This window comes from Benincasa hispida, chromosome 8 (assembly GCF_027475165.1).
Source record: "Benincasa hispida cultivar pf3 chromosome 8, pf3_genome.v1.1, whole genome shotgun sequence".
NCBI classification, from domain to species: Eukaryota; Viridiplantae; Streptophyta; class Magnoliopsida; order Cucurbitales; family Cucurbitaceae; genus Benincasa; species Benincasa hispida.
In genome coordinates, this window is record NC_143485.1 from 54,546,436 (window position 1) to 54,571,227 (window position 24,792).

General features: G+C 33.8%; 1 protein-coding gene and 1 long non-coding RNA gene across 2 annotated transcripts; one reads left to right on the plus strand and one right to left on the minus strand.

The window, feature by feature from the left end:
- Positions 1-2,454: 2,454 nt before the first annotated feature.
- Positions 2,455-4,769, plus strand: LOC120083267 (uncharacterized). Its single transcript, XR_005483394.2, has 5 exons — positions 2,455-3,277; positions 3,368-3,427; positions 3,497-3,629; positions 3,715-3,781; positions 4,602-4,769. It is a non-coding gene; the product is annotated as an uncharacterized LOC120083267 (long non-coding RNA).
- A 6,098-nt stretch (positions 4,770-10,867) lies between these two features.
- On the minus strand, positions 10,868-11,943 carry LOC120083286 (HSP20-like chaperones superfamily protein). The gene is made up of 2 exons (XM_039038961.2): positions 11,536-11,943; positions 10,868-11,439 (listed from the first exon to the last, which is right to left on the minus strand). Exons 1-2 carry the CDS (start codon positions 11,837-11,839, stop codon positions 11,183-11,185), a joined length of 561 nt encoding a protein of 186 aa, XP_038894889.2. The 5' UTR covers positions 11,840-11,943; the 3' UTR covers positions 10,868-11,182.
- Positions 11,944-24,792: the final 12,849 nt, after the last annotated feature.

Here is a 24,792-nt window from a genome sequence, read left to right on the forward strand (position 1 = left end):
TTTATCAACAGCGATCTAAATCTGAATTTGAATTTGAATATGAATCTCAATCATGATTGTAGAATTGTGTTTTGTAAATTGTAGAACTTTTGCTTTGTAAAGTTTCTTTGTACTTGTTGAAAATAAACTACTTTAGAGATTTATAAAATTAATATGTTTTTGTTGATAGTTTTTGTTGATAACGTTTGTACTTGTTGATTTGATCATTATTTCTCTGTACTTATTGTTTTGCTGATTTGATTATGTTCTATCATTATCTATCATTGATAGATAGTGATGGACAACTGTCACTATCTATCAGTGATAGACATAGACAGTTATAGTATTCTATCATTGTCTATCATCATAGATTGTGATAGTAACTTCTTGCTTTTATGTGATTTGTATCTTCATTTGTTGCATTGCATTAGAATATCCGCTGCATTATAATCCTTTGAAAACTTTAGCATCAATGGAACGGTCGTGTGGTGTATATCATTGTCTATATACACAATGATAGACATTGATAGTTGTCTATCACTGATATATAATGATAGAAGTTTTGACAATCATACTATTATAGCCATCTACTGATAGATAACTATAGCAACTATCGTTGTTTATCAGTGGATATCAATATTTGGTTTTTTTTTTTCATTTAGAAGATAGAATGATAAGAAAAAATGAGGATGAGGAGAATTTTATCATTAATAGATGACTATCAATGTATATCAATAATAGACAATGTCAAACATCTATCATTTTCTATCAATGATAGATGTCTATCATAAAAGAGAGAAGAAGAAAAAGAAGAGATGATGAAAAGAAGGAGAATGAGAGGAAGAAGAGAGGGAGAAGAAGGAGAATAAGAATAATAAGGTGAATAATATTCCTGTTATTATGTTTAAAAAGTTATTCCAAAGTAACTGAAAAAGTAATCGTGAAGAACATTCCTTACAAAGATTGAAGAAAGGAAAAAAAAAATAAGTTGTTCAAATGATAGAATGGTAGACCACTACTGTTATCAGTGATAGAAAATAATAGACTACTGATATACAATGATAGTGTTCTATCATTGATAGACAAAGATAGATTTTCATAGATTTTCATTACTGTCTTTCAGTTATAGACAGTGAAAGACTTCTATCCTATTTATAAGTGATAGAATTTTTGCTGTTCAACTTATTGAATTCCATCAATTTGATTTTAATAGATTATTCTAGAGTAATTGAAAAGTGATTAAACATAGATTGAAGAAGGAAAATGTTCATGATTGATCAAACTAGTTAATAAACTAGTTAAAACTTTTTCCTAATGTGAGTCCAATTAAACAAATTAACAAACTTTTTTCTAACAAGTAATTTAAACAATAAATTCATGCAAATAAATTTAATTCAAAATAGCCAAGTAAATAAAATTAGCATTTTTAAGCACCCAATTTGATTTTAATAAAAAGATTGGTATGAAATATGTAAAGATCAATTCAACTAACTTAAATAAACATTAAACAATTAATTTAAGGAACAAATATTGTAATTAATTTCATGCAATAAAATATAACAACAAATTAATTGTAAAATTAAAGTAGAAAAGGGATAGAGAAATTAACACCGAAAATTTTATAGTGGTTTGGCACAACCGACCTACGTTCACTTTTTAACGTTCACTTTTTAAGCTCCTCTTGGGTACTTCACTAGAAGTCTTTTAACTCTTCCCACGGCTTAGAACCGAACCGCTACAACATTTTTTATGAGCCCAAGAACAAACTCGATTCTTTCCACTGTTGAGGATCAAACCGTTACGACAACTCATTTTTCGGGATCAAGAGCAACCCTCAGAAAATGTTTGTAAAAATAAAGAGCATACTTGACAAACTCTCTACAAGAATGGATTTATAAATTTTAGCTCATAACAAATTAATCCTCATAATACATAAAATATCTCTCTAAAAAATTAGATGAAAGGAAAAAAATTGAATCTTAGAGAGAGAACAACAATGGTGGCTTTGAGTTATGGAAGAAGTGTAAAATTGTTGTTATGATTTGGAGAAAAAGATGCTTAAATAGAGAGAAAAAATTGTTTAAAACCACATTTAATTTGGATCATTGGATCTTGAAAAAGAAAAAACAATGGTGAAAATTTAAACTAAATTAGTCGTTTGACATAAACAAAATATAATATTAAATTATTTTTTTTAATTCATTTTCTTTTTTAAAAACCCATTATGTATTCAAAACTAGTTAGACACAAACATAAAATAATATTAAATTTATTTTTCTTTTAAAACTAATTTAAAGTATAAGTGCGAGGATTTAAGTGTTGGCATGGAAATTATTCAAATTTTTTTCAATTGTCAAACTCAATTTGAAAATTTATGGCAAGAAATTATTTTTCTTGGAAAAGGAAAGAAATTTAAATGGTATAAAGTGGAATAAGGAAAGGATTTAATTATAATTATACTATTTTCCTTTTATTATTATTATTATTATTTTAAAAAAATAAAAAGAATAACCCTCCCCCTCACGCTCCTGCCAACCACCCCCCCCCCCCCCTCATTTTTCTTCTTCCTTTAGTCGCCGCCGTTCGTGTGTTTCGGCTAGCCAGATCCCGCCGGTCAGACACGCCGCTAGTCGCCCAGCTCTCCAGACTACCGCCGCTCGAGCCCAAGCTGGTCTCCACACCGCTCGCTGTGTAAGCTTCTGCCTAGCCGACTCCTTCGCCGCACGTCCGTCACTCTCAGCCCGACCAGATTCAAGCCGTCGACGTCCTCCTCCGCCCAATCATCTGATCCGTGTGACCCACCGTCGAATCCAATTGACCGCCTCCCTCGCGCCGTGCGACGCCGCTCACCGTTCGTAGGGTGCAGTCGCGCCACCGTGAGTCACCTAGCCTCGTCAGCTGCCAAATCTAAGTCGAAGCTCCCCCAGGCACACTACCCAGCCTTCAATCGCCGCCCAGATCGGAAGTCGGATGTTTACTGCGCGTCGCGCTTCTGCATAAACCCAGTTGCTCACGTCCGTTCCATTTTCGTCCGATTCTCCTCAGCCGCGTCTCCGACTGTCGAACCCCAATGGTACCGCTCGCCAACCCGCGCTGGTCTCCGTGGGTTGTAGGTCGTCGCCCAAAGTCTCAAGTTCCACTGTCATTCATGCCCAGATCCAAAGACCCACACCTAGATGGCCACCACTATGCCTCACATTTGGGTCGCTCGTCGTCAATCACGTAAGGGTGCTTCGGATTCGTCGTTTCTCATCATTTTTGCTGCACAGTAAGGGTCGTCGGCACTTGTGGATTTGGGGTAAGTTTGCCCTATTTTAATTGGATTTATTGACTAATGGTGTTCTGCTTCAATCTATTGACACATATTTGTTTGGGCTTTAAAATCAAGGCTTTGAAGTTAAAAGTGTGCTGTCAAGAGGATTTGGATGTGGTTTTAACAAGCTTTTGGGTAAGTTTTGGGGTCTTTGTTGATCATTTTTTTTATTCCCACTAAGTAATGGCTTATTTATTGATTCAGTTGTCATATAAAAGATTGGAATTGAAGGTTCAAAGCGGCTGTCCATCGAGAGTAAAGGTTGGATTTGTGACCAGAGTTGTTGGGTTGTTTTTATTTTGTAGCATGGGGTGATGTTCAAAACAACACACTTTGGGTAAGATTATTGGGAAATTATTTGGTTAATTTGGTTATTGGAACTAAGTTTTTTTTTATTAATTGTAAATTTGGATTATGTTTAGGCCTGATTCAAGATTCATCTAAGCTAGAAGGAAGATTATTTTGCTTGTCGCTTAAACATAATTTTGAGTAAGTAATCTTACTACTGGAACTACCCACGGGCCAGGCTTTAGTTGTATGCTAGCATGATAAGCGTACATTATGGTAAATGTTAGCATATTGATTGGCCATATGACCTGAATCAAAGTATGTTCTGGTACGAATTCTGATTTGTTTACATACACACCTAAGTACTTGATCGTTAGTATGTGATAGTATGTGTTTTCATATGTCGATGTCTAATCTGCTGGTGTTGAGGCATACTTGCATGTTGTGGATTTATGATGTAAGTTATACATGGATGATGTATAATATGTTATTAAGAAATATGTGTATGTGATGAAGCCATGATATCAAGAATTTTTATGTATGTTTTAGAACCGTACAATGTTGAATCTTAGCACGTTAAGACTGTGTGAATATCCTCATTGATTAGTTAGATGCTCACCAATTTGTGTTTCCTTCAGGATTCATCAGTTTGTGTTTTCTTTAGGATTCATCAGTTTGTGTTTCCTTCGTGATTCACCAGTTTTGTGTTTCCTTCGGGATTCACCAGTTTTGTGTTTTCTTTGGGATTCACCAGTTTGTGTTTCCTTGGGGATTCACCAGTTTGTGTTTCCTTCGGGATTCACCAGTTTTGTGTTCCCTTTGGAATTCACTAGTTTTGTGTTTCCTTCGGGATTAATCAGTTTTGTGGGCATACTTTACTACAATAGGATAGGACTCAGTCTCTTGGTTGTTCCATATGTTTATGTGCCATATGTGGGTATCTAGAGGACATAGATGTCTAGCCTGACTCCAGTACTTACTGAGTATTTCATACTCATTCTTTCTTATGTTGATGTTTCAGGTAGAGATGCACCGGCGATGGCGTAGCGGAATTCATGATCGAGCCACTGTGACTAGTTTTTACGCTTCTACATCATGAGATTTAGAGTTCTTTTCATGTTTCCCTTAATGTTTGAACTTCTCTTGTTTTAATTAGCATTTATTTCAAATAACTTAGCGTCGTTTTAAATTCTTTGCATGCATTTATTTTAGTAACGGTCTTACCTAGGTCCTAGGGGGTCAGGTCGATACAGTTGTCGTTAGACTTCAATAGAACTCTATCAATCTACCAATGATAGAGTTGAATTTCGACTTAAATTCCGATCAGTCAAATTTCGATTGAGTTGAGTTTCGATGAGTTGAATTTGAGCTAAAATAGTTGGATTCCAATCAACGGAAGAAGAAGATTGATTGAAGAATAAAAAGAAGATACTGAAGAAAAAATTAGAAGAGGCGTTCACTAATTAAACTTCGATCAAATGAAGAAGAAAAATTGAATAAAAGAAGCTAAAAGCATTTAGAACATTCTTAAAAAAATAGAAGGAGAAGGAGCGACAGAAGAAGAAGAGGAAAAAGAAAAGGAGAACCAAGTTGTCGACAATAATGAACCCTCGTGAAGAAGAAATCGCCACGTGAAAATTCAAATAAAAAGGGTAGTTTGGGAATTTTTTAAAACTAGAAACATTTTCATCGTAAATAGTTTCAGTTTTTTTTTTAATTTATGACAATTTCCCACTACGTTTTTTAATTTTAAAAAATTGACTTATCTTCTAAACTATCGGTAGAAAATGAATAACGGAACAAAAAAAACTTATAAGTATAGATATTATTATAAATTTTATTTTAAAAAATCAAATGGTCATCAAATCGAGCCTAAGATACACGATAAAATTTAAATTTCTATCTTGAGATTTTTTAACATTACAATTTTATAGGGAAACAAATTATATTACAATATGATGTATCTTAAATTACAAATTTAACCTCTAACCTACAAAAATAGTAGAGTTTTGAACTATTTGTGTTAGGGCTTTGAATTTTAAAAAATATCAAGTATGTCACATTTATGTCTAATAGATCCATCCCAAGTATATTCAACCATTTTAAAAATTAACTAATCTTTTAGATACAAAATTGACTTGTGTGAATAAGAATTTTTTTGAGAGTATCAAATAAGCAATGAAATTTCAATTTCGTATCTTAAATCAATGATCAATCTAATACAAAATTTAAGGTTTCGTTTAGTAACTATTTCATTTTTTTGTTTTTAGTTTTTCAAAACTAAGCCTATTTCTTCTATATTTCTTACTATAATTTACCTATTTCTTAATTACAATGGTTGAATTATTAACTAAATTTTTTTTTTTAAAAGTTACATTTTAATTTTCAAATTTTGATTTGGTTTTTCAGACAACTGGTAAAAAATAGATAACAAAGAGAAAAATTTGGAGGTGGAAGTAGTGTTTATAATCTTAAATTTAAAAAAAAAACAAAAAATGAAATGGATAGAAATGAGCCCTAAATTATCGGTAGATTTATTAAAATCTTTCTAAAATTTGAAGAATGTGTTAGAGACAGGTAGATTTGAAATTATATTATAATTTTTAAAATATTTGTGAAAATGTGGTACTTTTGAAAATATTTAGGAAAATGTCGTAATTTTGTAATAATCGCATCTCTTCTCTCCCAATTTCCAATAAATTTCACTTATGACTCACATTTTCTATCTTTCTTCTTTTCCTTTCTCTTTCTATCCTCTCTCAATCTTTCTTCTTCTTTATTTCATAACTTCTCTTCTTCTTCTCTCCTTCATTTTTCATTAAATCATTTTAATTAACTATGAAACCCAAATATTATTGGTCAATCAACTCTAGATTTATTTTATTAACTTCTGTTTTTTTTTTTTTTTTGAAATTCTAATTTCAGTTTGATTTTATGATAGAGAATGATAGTCCATTTTAAATTTCATTCATTTTGTGAAAAAAATGAGAGAGAAAAGATTTTGGTGTCAAAATTTAAATGTTCTTAAATCAATATGTTAATTTAGAAAATTAAAATTAACCATTTCATTTATATAGCTCTTTTGAGAAAGAATACTTATATACCTGTAAACACAATTAAAAATTGTGACAAAATCTAAAATTAATCAAATACTGTAAATAAAACAAACTCTGTGGTACAATTAGAAATAAATGCTAATATACAATTCAACAACTACTAATTACTAAATTAAATTAATACCTATAAACATAAAAGTTTAAATTAGTAATATTACAAATTTACACTTTAGATTTGAGTTTTGTTTCAATTTGGTCTCTAGACTAAACGATTTACATTTTTAACTATAATTAATCTAAAATAACTATGAAGTAAAATTTTAAATTCAATTTTAAAAGTGATGAAAAATAGTGAAACTTGATTAATTATGGTTTGTTTAATTAATATAAATTTATTAACATACATTAACACTAAAGACGAAAAATAAGTATTTAATAGAAAATCAATGTTAAAAATATACATTTCGAAATATAGGAATCAAATTGAAAGAAAACTATAATATCAGAGTAAAATTGTAACATTTTGAAACCTATGAACTTATTTATTTATATTGATTTCAATGATTTAATTTATTAATTTGGTTAGTTTCAAACTTTAATTTTAACCAAAATATCATTATTTACTTTTTTTTTTTTTTTAATTTCATGATAATCATCCCTACAAATTAAAAAAACACAATTAATTTCACGATAGACACTTGAATCTTATTAGATACAATTATAAAATTTTAGAGATTAAACTTGTAATTTAATATTTATATATTAAATACATCGATATAACACCTAAATCAAGTAAATATTGAATTAAGGTCTAAATCTTGATATTCCGTGGGTGCTTAAATCCTCTACTTTTTTCCTCTAAATAAATCTATCTCTTGGATTGATGTGAATTAAATTTGAAAATGGATAAATTTTGATTTTTTTTTATTTTTTATTTTTAGATTATATGGTGTTTTATATTAATAACCCATATATCCGTTGATACAAAACTTGGTCAAATTTCATGAAAAGTGATGTTTATCGAAATTTGATAGAGTTTTGATATTAAAAAAAGAAATCAAAGAAAAATCTAATTTGAAATCAAATCCACGTGAATAATAATGTAAAATATTTAATGTGATGTTTTTTTAAAATTTTATTTAATATGAGTTTCTCTATCGTGCACCATCGAAACTGGATCTATAATACAACTTGTAATTCTTATTATCTTCAAACCATTGTCTTGATCAACGCCAATACTCCTCTTAAACTCGTGGAAATAACAAAATGTTGGAAATCTTAATAACCCCGATCAACATATTTTCATAACTTGAGATCAAATTTGACAAAATAAAGTGGGGATGCAAGCCAAAACTAGAACAGTCCAATGCTCATATGAGCTTCCTTCCATGAAAGACAAGGAAGAAGACATAAATATCATCTAGAAATTTGGTATTCGAAGACAATGATTTAAAGAAAGCCACTTACTTGGATCTTCGTTAATCATCCAGTAGAGAGTTAAAAGAAGACTGCCCTAACTCATCCACAAGAGAGCCTATTCATTTCAATGGCTTTGTGTTCTCTCGAGTGGATTTGTGCTCCACCAAATGTCGTCTAACCCCGCATCGTAGAACGGTGTAAGTCGTCGAACTCTATGCCGCTGAGTTCTATAAGTCGTCAAACCTTGCGTCGTCAGTCGTCGTCGATTGAAAGGAAGAAATCGTCAGTCATCGTGCACTGAGATTAACAAGTGAGAGAGAAGATATTGAACAACGTCGTTTTGTTGGTTAGATGGCATTTGGAGATTTTAAAAATGCATATTTTTATGTTAAAAAATACGAATAAATAATAATAAACTGCCATTATAACCATTGTTTGAATGGTGGTTTTGACCTGACTTCTTATATGTTTTAATTTTCGAGCGATTTGAAAATTTATTTCCTATCGTTTTATGTCATAGATGGTGGTTTACCATTGACATTCTAACTATCATTGAGATGACGATTTACAACGGACGTTTTATATAAATTTTATGTTAATCCACAAAAAAAAAATCGTAAAATGAGACTTTTTTTTTTTTTTTCCGGAACTAACATCATGTATTCAATCTATCATCGTTCATAAAATACCAACTGACATCTAAAGTCAATATTATTGTAGTGATAGTTATAATTATTACTTGCTAATTAGAAAATAAGTACAATGTTAATCAAAATGTCAATATCAATACAATAACTTAACGTTTTTCATTCATTTATTTTTTTTAAAAAAAAAACACTTAATGTATCCAACTAAAGGGATTTAATTCCAATAGAAGTGTGTGATTACTTTTTTTGATTTTGTGATAGGTTCCTATGGTTCAACCTCATATCCAATAGATCTCTTACATATATATTCACAAATGTTAAAAATTAATTATTCTTTCATATGTAAATTTAACTTTGTGTCTAATAGGTCATATTACACATTTTTTTCTTCTTTTTTTAAAAAGTCAATATACTATCTATTACTTACTAGATCGATATCATAAGGTTCACTTAGATACAAAATTAATTTGTTTGTTCAATAAAATAATTAATTTTAAACATTTTGATATGTCTAAAACCTATTGTATATAAAATTGTGGATATGTTAGACATTTACAACATATTAGGAAAAAAAATTAAAATTTTAGAAATTTATTAAACACAATTTTTGAAATTTTAGAGGTTAAACTAGTAATTTAACCTTTATAAAAAATTAAAGTTGAACCAACATCTAAATTAAGCAATATTAATTTAAAATTATAAAAGTTTCCAATATATAAGTAAATAATGAAATTTGAAATACCTATTAAAGTTTTTTAAAATAAAAGTAAAGTTAAAACACCATAATGAACATAGTTCAATTGGTATACAAATGTAAGGATGTATATGGATTGAATTGGGTTGAGGGTGTTTTTAGGACCAACCCGAAAATTCGGATTGGTTGGGCCCAAATAACCCAAATAAATTCTCCAACCCAACTCTTAGAATTTAGATTGGTTTGGGTTGTCAAATTTTAATTTTTTTTTCTTTTTAATTAAAAATATATAAATTTATATACAACACATAACTAATAACTAAAATCTCATAAAATTCAGATACTAAATACCAGATGTCTATATTATTTATTACAAATTTTAAACAAAAACAAATATCATAACAATTTTAAAAAAATATATTAAAAATTCACAAATTAATGAATACAAAGTAACCAAACTTTAAATAAATAGAAATATATGTTATTAATATATATAAAATTCGGGTTGAGTTAAACAACTCAAATTTTTTTTAGCTAACCCACAACCCAACCCAACAAAAATATAAAAAGTTTAACTCAACTCAATCCAAGAATAAAACTAATCCATCCAACCCAACACTTATATTTTGGGTTGGATAGTCTGAGTACCCTTATATTAATGTACTAGTAACCACATGGTCTAATAGTTTAAATTCTCTTACGTCATATCATACTAAAAAAACTAATAGTAAAACAAATAATTTTCTTTAAATAATTTATTAATGATTAAAAATTACATATATATATTTATGTGGGAAAAAATAAAAATAGAATTAATAACAATAATAATAAAATAATAAAAAAATAAAAACAATACTTATACGTATGAAATAAAACAACATTGATTATATAATAAAGGGATTAGGGATGCCATTCCCCATCTCATTCCCTCCCCGTAAAATTTCCCATAAGATAGATTCTTCGGAGAATTTTTCCTTTTTTTTTTTTTTTTTTTTTTTTTTTGTAAAAAGCCAATATGAACAAATTGTAATCAAATAATTAATTTTATCTAGTTTTAACTGACTATTTGAATTTAAAGATAAATTCTTCAAATTTTGACCTAAAAAAACTAATTAAATTTTTTTATTAGAAAGAAATAAATATAAATCAAATTATTCACATATATAATCTAAATTTAAATATATCTATTATTTTTTTAATAAATAATCAAATTTGAAATTTAAATATAATATTTATATAATAATAATAATGACAACATAACATTAGGTAAAAATAAATATGTATGAAGTTAATCGAAGTGGGGACGGAGAATGGGACGGGGTAGGAGCGGGCTGTCCCCGTCCCCGTTTAGCTCAAGAAGAATTTTTTTCCCACTCTCCATCTAATCGAAAAATCGAAGAATCCCCATCTGGGTTGGTCGCATGGACCCACGCCACCACATGTATCCGTGACAGTAGAGGTGCAAAAGTGCTTGCCGGTTCAACCTGTGAGCTACTTTTTATTATTTTTAAAATTTGTGTTGCTGCCTTCTATGAGACTATTTAATTTTTTTCCGTTTGAAACTACAATATTAATCTAAATATTTTGTAAACAACATAACAATTTGTTGATTACTGATACATAAATTCTTCACATTCACGACAAACTAATTATACAGAGATTGAAATTTCGCCATTTGCAGCAACATTCCAATTCAAATTTCCAACAAACGGAAAAGAGAAGGCAGAAGCAGCAAACTCGAATCCGAAATGATAAATCGGCTGTTAAGTTTCGAATCCCAATTAAATCAAGCAGCCCTAGCAAGAAGTTGAAGTTGATCAGGAGAATGAATAACAGAGCTTCTCCTGAAAGACCTAGGTACCGTAATCTCCAAAACTCCGTTCTCAAATCCAGCCGAAATCCCATCTACATCAATCAAAACCGGAAGGCGAAACTTCCTGGAGAAGCTCTTCGCCGGAACCGTAACTCCATCCACGGCCTCCGTTCGAATAATCAGGTACCGCGAATCTTCAACTTCCACTTTTATTTCCTCCTTACGAACACCTACACATCAAATTAGCCAGCCAGAAAAAAAGGTTAAGAAATTAAGTGAGTACGAGAAACCTAACGGAAGAAAGGAATCGGAATAATTGAGCGTACCAGGGAGATCGGCGGAGAAAAGATGAGAATCGGAGGTTTGAACCCAGTGAACGTAATTGTGAGGAATGGTGTAATGGAAGTAAGGAAAGAGGAGACGAGGAGGAAATGAGTTGTGGAGGGAAGAAGGATTAGAAGTTGAAATCTCCATTGTTGACCGGTTCCGGCGAGGAAGATTTTTGTTCGGCGGTTTTCTTTTTTTGGCGGGGCCGGTGAGACTCAGAGTGGATAGGGTTTTTAAGATGCTCTTCCAACCTTTAAATAGAACATTGGATCTTTTTGCAAGTTGCAGCAGCCTTGAGGGCATTTTCGGTAAAGTGACAAGAAGTTGGTTTTTTTTATTAATTAAAAGAAAAAAAAAAGTGACAACAAGTTGTTGCTTTTTGGTTTGAGTCCTGATTAAAATATTGAAATTTCAATGTATGGGTATCGATAGATATTTATATAAACAAATATATATATATGTAAAAGAGTTATTTAAATATGGCTAAATTATATAAAACAACCTAAATTTTGTAATTTGTGTAAAAAATATCCTTGAATTTTCAAAAGTGTAAAAAATATTCTTAAATTTTAAGACTGAATTTAGAAATATCTTTATCATTAGTTTTGGATTTAAAAAACGTGAGTGTTTTGTGTCAAAAATACCTTTGAACGTTAAAAAATATAAGAAAATATTCTTAAACATTAAAAAAAACAGTTCAAAATTATCCCTATTGTTAATCGAGTATGTGTTAATAGTCAAATACATTTTATTCTTGTATTTGGTTATTTAGTTTTTGGATGTTTTAAGCGAATATTTTGATTTCTGAATTTTATGAGATTTTATATTTTAATTTAAAGTTTTAGTTTTTATTTTGGTTGTTGAGAAAATTGATGTAAGAATTAGACAATTTGAAAAAAAAATAAGAATATCTATATAGGGAAAAGAAAAGGATGTCTACAAATTGGTTCTTTTCAAACTCATTAAAGTTTCAAACAAACTGATCACTATACTAGTAGTATAAGCAATTTGAAATTTTAGATTTATTAACAGTTTCTGCTCATATGCTAACAGTAAGAACTCATTAAAGTTTCAAACAAATTGATCACTATACTAACAGTATAAGCATTTTAAAATTTTAGAATTGTTAACGGTTTCTGTTCATATGCTAATAGTAAGAACTCATTAAAGTTTCAAACAAATTGATCACTATACTAATAATATAAACATTTTGAAATTTTAGATTTATTAACGATTTCTGCTCATATGTGATGTGCATCGAGGGAAACACATAGAGCGGAAGTATCATCTCGTCCGAGAGGATTTTCATGAGCACTGGAAGGATCTTTCCAAATTTCAATCCTATATGAACAACAACAATTATAGTCACAAACGGAAACATACGGTTATGCATAAAACATAAATTACAGCATGCTTTCCTACATGATCAAGAAAAGGAATTAACAAACCTTTGAAGACTCATTTTCAAGTTCCTTGATCACGAACACTCGATCACAGCAACACAGCAACACACGAATGTTCATCTAACATGACCACTACACTGTACGATCACAGCAAACTCGAACAAAACGATCGCCAAGGTCAAGAACACCCTGAACACCACGAACGGCCTCCACAGAACCTCAACTGTGTCGAGTTGAGTATGACACTGTCAACAAGGTTACCTTGGTATTCTTGGTGTGAGAATCCAGAGGGTGGCTCTGTGTGGACTTGGTTAGAGGCAGAAAACCAGAGGAAGAACAATCGTGTAAACGATTGAGCAAGTGGGAGATGAAATAGCCTATCGTATAGGTTGATGCCCAATCGTTTAGTAAAAGTTATGCAATCATTTAACTCATCGTCTAGCTGATTGTCTATCGTATAAAAACACTCAATGATTGTTTAACTAACTCCAAGCTATCATTTAGTACATCTGATTTACTTGACAACTATTCCGTGAGTAATTTTCGAGATTGGAAATCTCAAATAAACAACTTAGCAAATCTTACTAAAATTAGGAAAATATTATTCCTTTTATCTCACGGTTACCATGAAACCACCAATAACCTCCCACTTAATTGGTTATTAGAGAAAACGAGATAATTATCCAATAATTAATATTAATATAAATATAAATGATAACTAACTTACCATACTATATGTTATAGTTTTAATATTTCATCTTATGAAACATATAAACCATAGCTCTTTTTCTATTCCATGGCACTTAATGTAAATCTTATTTACATTGGCCCTCCACTTGATGTATCTCATACACCATACCGATCATATAATTTATAATTTAATTACCTCTTGTCAATTTGAATATTTCAAATCAACACCAAGAACTAATCCTCAGCTTGGATCCATTGAGCTACCAAGGGGACCTTATGGACCTGTAGCTCGAAGCTCCAACGGTACGTGAATAACTGACTAAACTCTTTAGTCACAAGATCCACCATCCGTTAACAATTAGACACTCCACTAAAGACCGACATCTAAACTCTTCTTACTATAGATATATTATGTGTCCATCTTAACCAATCAACAGTACAACAACCCTTCACAAATCGCTCGTAAGTACAACTCGGCCAATAACCGTCATGCCCCTGTAGTTACATCTAATTCCTTAAGTACCACTGATCCCTCTAATGAACATAAGTCATAGTTCTACTATGGCTGAGTCCTTTTTTCTAAAGACAAGTTGTGGCCACTATGTTCAAGCCCCGGAATCAGCCCTTAAGGGAGCAATCTATCTACTTACCCCTGCCTCAGGAAAGGAGTAAATTCCATCTTGTGTAATTGAGTTCCCAACTCCCAGATTAGAAAAGTCTCCAAAAAGGTAGGCATGTTGAGTTGGCAATCTGGTCACTCTCACCCATACTAATCAAAAGACTACCCTCAAAGGCAGAAGTTCCCAAAACACTCAGGATTGAGGTCGTATCACCTATGGTCGTTTAGGTGAGATGTAAGTCTCTAATATCAACGGCGTTATATACAGAGTTTAGTCATCTCGTGGTCCAAGTCTTATACAAACTTTTTGTATAGGACACCCCCGTTCGCACGACTCCACATGAATGCCCAGGATCTACCATCTATAGTAGTTTACAACACTTGCAAACCCCTACACGGCGAGCGTATCCATAGTGTCACCAGAATCATTTATCCCACCTTAATCTTTATACTACAGACCTATTTAGGTTATCACTTAAGGTATGATCCACTTATATATCACATATACATGCTTAAGTTTATATAAGATAATCATGCAGCTTTGTTTATTGGATATAAGTAAATGCCAAAATGAAATAATAATTATTTTATTCATAAACAATGTGTATAATTATAAACAGCGAGACTCCAGGAGAATTAGGACACCAATCCTAACAATCACACACTTGTTCTAATGCCTCGGGAGACTAATGTACAATACAAGAAAAAACATGTATAATGTACAATAAACTAGGGCATACCCTAGTATCATTTTCCACTTTCCCTAGACAAGACGTCGTGTGTCCCGCAGACTCAGACTCTCCAGGTGTCCCTCGAACACTTTAGCCGTGAGAGCCTTTGTAAAGAGATCAGCAATGTTGTGCTCCGACGCAATCTTCGTGACTATCACATCATCACAATGCACAATCTCCCTGATCAAGTGGTACTTCCGTTCTATATGCTTGCCTCGATGATGACTCTGAGGCTCTTTCAAATTTGCACAGTCCAGCTATTATCACAAAACAGAGTGATAGGCAAATCCATATTTGGAACAACTTCCAAATATGAAAGGAATTTCCTCAGCCAAACAGCCTTCTTAGCTGCTTTACAAGCTGCTACGTATTCGACTTTCATAGTAGAGTTCACGATGCATCCTTGCCTGATGCTTCACCATACTATAACTCCTCAATTTAGAGTGAACACTAACCCCGATATCAATTTGCAGAATCTCTATCGATCTGGAAGTCAGAGTCCGTGTATTCTATAAGAGTCCGTGTATGCTTCACCACACTATAACTCCTCAATGTAGTCCCTCGTTTCCGAAGATATTTGAGGATCGTCTTAACCGCTATCCAATGATCAAATCTTAGATTGGACTGATACTGACTGACAATCCCTACTGTATAGCAAATGTCGGGTCTGGTACACAACATAAGCTTCCTACAACTGAAGCATAGAGAATCTGTCTCATCTCCTCAACTTCTTGAGGTATCTTAGGACATTGATCCTTATACAAAACGATTCCATGCCTAAAGGGTAACAAACCCCTCTTAGAATCCTGCATCCTGTACTTGATCAATATTTGATCGATGTATGATGCTTGAGATAAGGCTAACCTCTTGTTCTTATGATCCCAATGATCTGGATCCCTAGAACATACTGTGTCTCACCCAAATCTTTTATTTGGAACTAGGCAACTAGCCATTTCTTAATGTCTGTCAGATACCCTACATCATTCCCAATGAGTAGGATTTCATCCACATACAGTACCAGGAAAGCTACTGAGCTGTTGATTATTTTCTTGTAAATACAAGGCTCATCAACGTTCTGATCAAAGCCAAATGACTTGACCGCAGTGTTAAATCTAATGTTCCATGATCTAGATGCTTGTTTCAGCCCATAAATGGACCTATTAAGCTTGCAAACTTTTTACTCTTGATTTGGAACTATGAACCCCTCTGGTTGAGTCATATAGATGGTCTTCTCAAGATTACCATTAAGAAAGACAGTCTTGACGTCCATTTGCCATATTTCATAGTCATAAAATGTGTCGATGGATAGGAGTATTTGGATAGACTTGAGCATGACAACAAGTGAGAAAGTTTCCCCATAGTCAACTCCCTCGACTTGGGTATAACCGTTTGCCACGAGTCAAGCTTCAAAATTTTGCACCTTTCCATCTACATCTCTCCTTCGCTTATAAATCCACTTACATCCAATAGGTCTTATCCCATCAGGCGGATTAACAAGCTCCCAGATGTTATTTAAGTACATAGACTCCATTTCTTGGTTCATGGCCTTAACTCATTCATCTTTGTCGAAATCCTCTATTTCTTTCTTAAAAGACAACGGATCCTCGACCTCATCATTAGAAATGATGTTTTAGGCTTCAGTCAAACCCATGTAGTGATCCGGTGGGTTCATGACCCTTCCACTACGTTGAGGCAGTCTCAACTCTTGAGCTGGTTGACTAGATGTACCGACCTTAACAACTCTTTTTGATTTGTCAGTGTGTTCAACAACTCTTGTTGAACCATCAGCAGTCTCAATCTCACGCAAAACGAGCTTACTTCATGGCTTATGATCTTGGATGTGGTCTTCTTCCAAGAAGATAGCATTTTTAGAAACAAACATTTTGTTCTCACTCGGATCATAGAAGTATCCACCTCTCGTTTCCTTAGGATAACCTACAAAGAGGCAAACTTTCGAATGCGGTTCCAACTTCTTTGGGTTAGTCACAAGCACATGTGTCGGACAGCCCCAAATTCTGAAGTGGCGTAAACTATCTTTATGGCCTCTCCATAAATCAAAAGGTGTTTCAGAAACACTTTTCAAGGGAATGTTGTTCAAGAGCATGCAGTCTCCATTGCAAAACCCCAAAAAGAGTCTGAAAGATGAGCATAATTCATCATAAACCGAACCATGTCCAACAAGGTTCTGTTTCTTCTTTCTGATACACCATTCTACTGAGGTGTACCTGGGGCCAAGAGTAGGGATGCAATCCCATGTTCTATCATATAGTTCTGGAATTAGAGGTCCATATACTCTCCATCACGATCAGATCATAGTATTTTTATCTTCTTGCCTAACAAGTTTTCAACTTCAATCTTATACTCCCTAAACTTGTCGAGGGTTTCAGACTTACATTGCATTAGGTAGAGATACCCGTACCTTGAATAATCATCTATGAAAAAGATGAAATATTTATATCCACCTCGAGCTCTAACACTCATCGGACCACAAAGGTCTGAATGTACAAGCTTTGAGGCTTCCTTGGCTTTGTAACCTTTTCCAGTAAAAGGTCGTTTAGTCGTCTTGCCTTCGAAGCATGATTCACATACCGACAAGGAGTTTTCTTCTAAACTCTTTAGAAGTCCACTTTTCACCAACTTCTCAATCCTATTGAGGTTGATGTGATCTAACCTAAGATGACAAAGATAGGCGTTTTCCTTAGGAGAAACCTTTGGTCTTTTAGCTGTTGTTGTCGTACTGAACATTTCAGTGTTTAACAAGGCTTTTATGACTAATGACCTTAGTACATATAAGTTACTTTCCATGAACCATAAGCAATCTTCATTTCATTTTTGAAAATAAACACTTTATTCTTAGAACAAGAGACGGTATACCCTTGTTCAATGAGACAAGAAACCGAGATTAAGTTCCTCTTAATATGAGGAACTATGAAAACATTATCTAATAACAAATAACGTTTCTTGTCAACAAATAACTTCAGCCTGCCTACAGCAACAGCTGAAACAACCTCACCAGTACCGACTCGTAGAGTCATCTCTCCCTGTGGCAACGTTTACCAGGAATTAAATCCTTGGTAAGAGAAACTGACATGATTGGCAGCACCCGAATCGTAGGGTTTAGTTTACTTTGAAAAAACACGGCTAAGGATTTGTGACTTTTAGGTTTGCCCAAGAGTAACTTTTACCTTGGATTGTTAAACAACTTTTGATCATCATCCATTAGACTCTTTAACGGAGTCTTTGACCAGTTGTCGCGTGCTTGTAGAAAATCTATCTAATTCACCTTTCCAAGTAGGTTCCCAGGTAGGGGTGTTCCGTTTCCGTCAACTTAAGAACCTCAGTCTAGATAGAACCGCCTTAGACAAAAGGTCCCTTATAGATAGATTTAAAACAAATTTAATCTTTTATGCCAATCAATTTAATCCTATTAAATCGATTTTAAAATATTAATCTAGGTTGCTAAACTCTTTAGAAACATTGAACTTAAGTCTATCTCCATCCAATTTTAAAACCCTTTTAAAAAACTTGAGTTCACCTTAAGTCCGCATGCAACTCTTTCTTATCGATTTTAGTTCTAATTTCCTTTATAACGCTCGGAAACAACCAAAACCACAACACAAAGCTAACACGTGCAAAGCATTCATAACGTTATAAACGGCCTAAGTGTCATGTTCAATGCATTGTTCATTCATTACTACCTTTTCTATAACTCTTATACAAAACAGCAGCGAAACAAACATAACATGTTTCCATTCACCCTTAGACTATAAACACTTATAATAAAAGGATGATGCATGATAATGCTCACTAGTTGCAAAATATAACTCTTATATTTCATGATGCATGTGCATGTTTTTATGTAATTTCTTCATGCAAGATTACAACATTTATAATACGTGATGCATGAATAATTGCACAACCTAAGGTGGGTTTTTAACTATATGTCAAACATTTTGCCATATAAACTACATACATCACATGTATAATAAAAAAAAGTTGATGAACCGGGTAAAATTGCCTCAAATCTTTCAAACTAAAGATAACTATTACAAAACAAGGAGTCTCCAGTTCAAACAGGTGAACCGAGTCTTGAACCGTCCAGGTAAAGTAACGCGTCTCCACTTATCGTGCACCAAACTCCCCGCGATCGTCTACACGAAAGAACAAACGCTTCGCTCTATCATTTACCAATGCTCCCAATGTTAAACGATCATTTAGCAACTATTATGTACCTTTTACCAAGCAATGAAGCACGAGGTACGCGATTGTCTAGCGCACTGCGCACAATGCAAGCCTCATACAATCGTCTAAACGACAACGATTGTGACGAAACACCATCGTCTAAACGATCGCTGAGCGAGCGCCTTCGTATTGTATACTGCGTGATCGTATAGGTAGTAACTATGCTATGAGGCATGCTAACTACACGATTGTTTAGCGCACGCCTTCTTCTAACGATAAGCATCACATGCTCCCACCACGATCGTCTACCTCTAATGTTTACGCAATCGGGCAACCAACGCTACGCGATAGAGTAAACGATTTACCCCATCGTTAAATAAATATTACAAATCGTTTAGATAAATCCCAACTATTATTTACTTGAGGTTACACGACACGACCAACTCTTGGTCTTCTTCTTCATTGAGAACCGCATCTCCATGCTTCGAAACTTCATAAAAAAATGACTCAACTAACTCAAACTCTTTGAATTACAGACTCGATAACATGTTAATTAAGCCCAAAAACATAGGGGCCCTTACAAATTAACACTTTGTAATTTAAAGAAAGCTTCAAACAGAGGCAATTAAACCCGTAAACATTCATCAACGCCATCCATAAAAACATTTAACAATTAAACACAAATACAGAAAAATCCACCACGACTGTAAAAGAAGTTCAAAACAGAATTGAAATTTGGAATATCATAACAACTTGGCTATGATACCAATTGAAGGAAATCGGACACAAGGATTTCCATGAGTAGTGGAAGAATCTTTCTAAATTTCAATCGTATATGAACAACAACAATTACAGCCACAAACGGGAACATACGGTTATGCATAAAACAGAAATTACAGCATGCTTCCATATATGATCAAAGGAAGGAATTAACCAACCTTTGAAGACTCATCTTCAAGTTCCTTGATCATGAACGCTCGATCACAGCAACACAGCAACACACGAACGTTCGTCCAACATGATCGCCACACTACACGATCACAGCGAACTCGAACAAAGCGATCGCTAAGGTCACGAATACCCCAAACACCACGAACGCCCTCCACGAACCTCAACCATGTTGAGTTGAGTATGACATCACCAACAAGGTTACCTCGGTATTCTCGGTGTGAAAATTCAGAGGGTGGGCTCTGTGTGGACTTGGTTAGAGGCAGAAAACCAGAGAAAGAACAATCGTATAAACGATTGAGCAAGTGGGAGATGAAACAGACTATCGTATAGGTCGATGTTCAATCGTTTAGTAAAAGCTATGCGATCGTTCATCTAGCTGAGTGTCTATCGTGTAAGAAAACTTCACGATCGTTTAGCTAACTCCAAGCCGTCGTTTAGTAAATCTGATTTACTTGACAACTATTACGTGATTGGAAATCTCAAATCAACAACTTAGCAAATCTTAATAAAATTAGGAAAACATTTTTCCTTTTATCTCACGGTTATCATGAAACCACCAATAACCTCCCACTCAATTGGTTATTAGAGAAAAAGAGATAGTTATCCAATAACTAATATTATTATAAATATAAATGATAACTAACTTACCATAGTATATTTATAACCTATAGTTTTAATATTTCATCTCATGAAACATATAAACCATAGCTCTTTTTCTATTCCATGGTACTTAATGTAAATCTCATTTACATTAACCCTCCACTTGATATATCTCATACACCATACCGATCATATCATATATAATCAAATTACCTTTTGTCAATTTGAACATTTCAAATCAACACCAAGAACTGATCCTCAGCTTGAATCCATTGAGCTACCAAGGGGATCTTATGGACCTGTAGCTCGAAGCTCCAACGATCCATGAAGAACTTACTAAACTCTTTAGTCACGGGTTCCACCATCCGTTAACTACCAGGCACTTCACTAAAGACCAACAACTGAACTCTCCTTACTACAGATATATTATGTGTCCATCTTAACCAATCAATAGTGCGACAACCCTTCACAGATCGCTGGTAAGTACAACTCGGCCAATAACCGTTATGCCCCTGTAGTTACATCTAACTTCTTAAGTACCACTGATCCCTCAAATGAATATAAGTCATAGTCCTACTATGTCTGGGTCCTCTCTTCCAAAGAGAAGTTGTGGCCATTATGTTCAAGCCCCAAAATTAGCCCTTAAGGAAGCAATCTATCTACTTAACCCTGCTTCGGGGGAAGGAGTGAATTCCATCTTGTGTAATTAAGCTCCCAGCTCCCAGATCAGACAAGTCCTCAAAAAGGTAGGCATGTTGAGTTGACAGTCTGGCCACTCTCACCCATACTAACCAAAGGACCGCCTTCAAAGGCAAAAGTTCCCAAAACACTCAGGATTGAGGTCGTGTCACCTATGGTTGTTTAGGTGAGATGTAAGTCTTCAGTATTAATGACGTTATATACAAAGATGAATCATCTCATGGTCCGATCTTATACAAACTCTTTGTATAGAACACCCCCGCTCGCATGTCTCCACATGATTTGTCAGTATCTACCATCTATAGTAGTTTACAACACTTACGAACCCCTACAAAGCGGGTCGTATCCATAGTGTCACCAGAATCAGGTATCCCACCTTAATCCTTATACTACAGACCTATTTAGGTTATCACTTAAGGCATGATCCACTTGTATATCTCATATACATGCTTAAGTTTACATAAGATAACCATGGAGCTCTTTTATTGGATATGAGTAAATGTCAGAATGAAATAACAATTATTTTATTCATAAACAATGTGTATAATTAAAAAGAGCGAGACTCTGAGAGAATTAGGACACCAATCCCAACACGACGTTGCTGGTCCATTTATAGATGCCCTTGCGATTAAGGTGTTTGAAGGTCATGATGAATTGCAGAAATGCATGTCATCTTAGGCCTTTTATTTAGAATTATGAAGGTTGTTAAGTAGAATATGCGGCAATTATGTTAAGAATTCATGAGAAAATGAGCTTGCTTCGTTCAGCATGTGAATCTCGACTAACCCATTATTATGCGTTCAATGTTCTATTTTTATGGCTAACGCAGGAAGTGGATGCAAACGTGAAAGTCGGACCACCGCATACTGAGAAACTCTCCATCGCAAAGGCGAACGCGTTCGATCAACCGGAGCCTTCGACCGGAACTAAATCTCGAGAGAGCCAGCTCCACCGCCCATCCATGGCACCACTGGCAGCCTTGACACATATCTGCTGGAAGCAAGTCATTACTTCCAGCTAGTCATTCCATTTTCTCTTCTTTTCTTATATTGTATTGTATTACATTTTGTGATTAAGGAATCAATACATGATGTGTTCAATGCATTCTTGTGTTTCCTTTGACTCCATCTCCATCTTTTTTACTTAGCATCTTTAACTTTCATTGCATCACTAAGTGAGATTGTTAAAGTATCACATACTTAGTCATGTGGATTAGGGATATGAAGCATGTAGCAAACCACCGAGAGGTGTGCATTGCGTGAGTGTGTGAGTAAACCTTATTTGCTTAGTGTGAAGTTGTAGCTACGCCTGTCTATAGGTAGATGCAACGCTTGTTTATTAAGTAAAGTCAGCAATAACTAACTGTCCGGGAGAGTAAGTGGTTGGTCGCATTAAGCAATGTAAGCTATTGTTCACTAGAGATAGAAATAATCTTATGTCAGCAAAGTTTATGTGGTTACCTTGTTTTATATGCGCTTCATTCATCATTTAGGCATACTTGAGAGAGTAGTCTAAAATCTAAATCTAAGACTCGAGAGAGCAGATTGGAACGCATAAGAAAGAATGGGGAACTTAGAGATAAGCTCCATTTGCTATCACACAGCGTATACACCCTACGGAGAGGATATTTCATGCATCCAGGAAGTAGGATACAGTGGTATGCGGCCATCACGCTCATGCGGTGAGAGTACGTGAGTAGGTTATGGAGGTTTAGGCAGGCATAGGGTTCCCGGTACTATCGCATATACATCGCATACATCCTAGAGTTAGGCTTAAGTGTGTATAGCATGATCGCATAGCTTGCATTGACTAAGGTTGCCTTTGCAGTCACTCTTAAAGGTTACAATGAAGACATCTCCACATTTTTATCTATTTTTCCATCCATTTATTTCATGTCAATAGTTGTCATGTTTCTACCTCTCATTCATATTCTCATTGCGTTGTTTGTTAGCTAGGAGTAAGAGTAGTGTTAGCTTAACAACCCCTCCATCATTCTTTTATTCAATCGCCGCATGCGTTGTCTGTTAGCTAGGAGTAAGAGTAGTGTTAGCTTAACAACCCCTCCATCATTCTTTTATTCAACCGCCGCATGCACATTATCGCATTCATCCAGCTACAAGTCCTTGAGTTTGACCTCAGATCACCCGAGAAACTTGCGTTTGCGTTATACTTGACCTGAGCGCAAGAAAACTTGTGACAGGACGCATGGTTATCGCATACATTTGTTAACGCATAGTCATTCCAACGCATGACCATCGACGCATGATAAGCAACGCATACATTAAAAACATGCATCACATATTGCGTCCATGAAATTTTAGTTGTCGAGTAATTGACATCTAATCTCCCGTCATCAGGTCACCTATAGAGTATGGGTCTACGAGACATGCCACATTTAGTCTAGGGCAAGTGGGAGATTTATGTGTACTTTTATATCAGTGTGACTTTTATGATGTACATCCTACTAGATTTAAGACAAGTGAAGATTATTCGAATTGATGCCCTAAATCTCGTGGGTCCTGTATTTTGTAATTGTAATATTTAGACATTTTATTTATTTAATAAAATATGAGATGTTTTATTCAATATTTAGTAGCATTAACCCACAAACTAATAAACTAACATCTAAGGTTATCATCTGTAGCTTAAACATGTAAAGACATACAGGTAGATCATGTTGAAGTGATAACCCAAATGGTCTGTAGTAGATGGATAAGGCTAGGTACCTTATCATGACGACACTATGAATATGACCCGCTTTGTAGATGTTACAATTGTTGTAAAGTGCTACAAATGATCTTATCCTAATCATTCATACAGAGACATGAAATGTTAAGGGTATACAGATGCCCTAGTTTATTGTATTCTCTCAGTACTCAACATTGTATATCTATATATATGTAAATCCACTGGAGTTTTAGTCCAAGTGGGAGTTTGTTGGGTTGTATGTCTTATAACTTACAGTTTGTAATGTTAAACATTTATATTATCAATAAAGATGTTATCGACATTTATTTAATAAAACTGTTGTTGAATAGGTAAATTATACTTGTATAGACTAAATCTAATAAACTAAGATCCATGTCTATTACATGAATACTTGAACTTTATGTGGAGACATAAATATGGATCAAGTTCAAATAAATAGCAAAAACGGTCTATAATATATGAATAAGGCCGGGTACCTTATTTTTGTAACACTATTGAAAATAACCCACTTTGTAGATAATACAAACGATGTGATCCTGAATTGTTTATGTAGAAACATGTGAGTGAGGGCATCATATATAATGAGTTTGTATAATATTAGGACCAAAAAATAAGTCACTCTTACTTTATAACGTTGTTTACTGTTTAAGACTGACTATTTCAAATCGATGA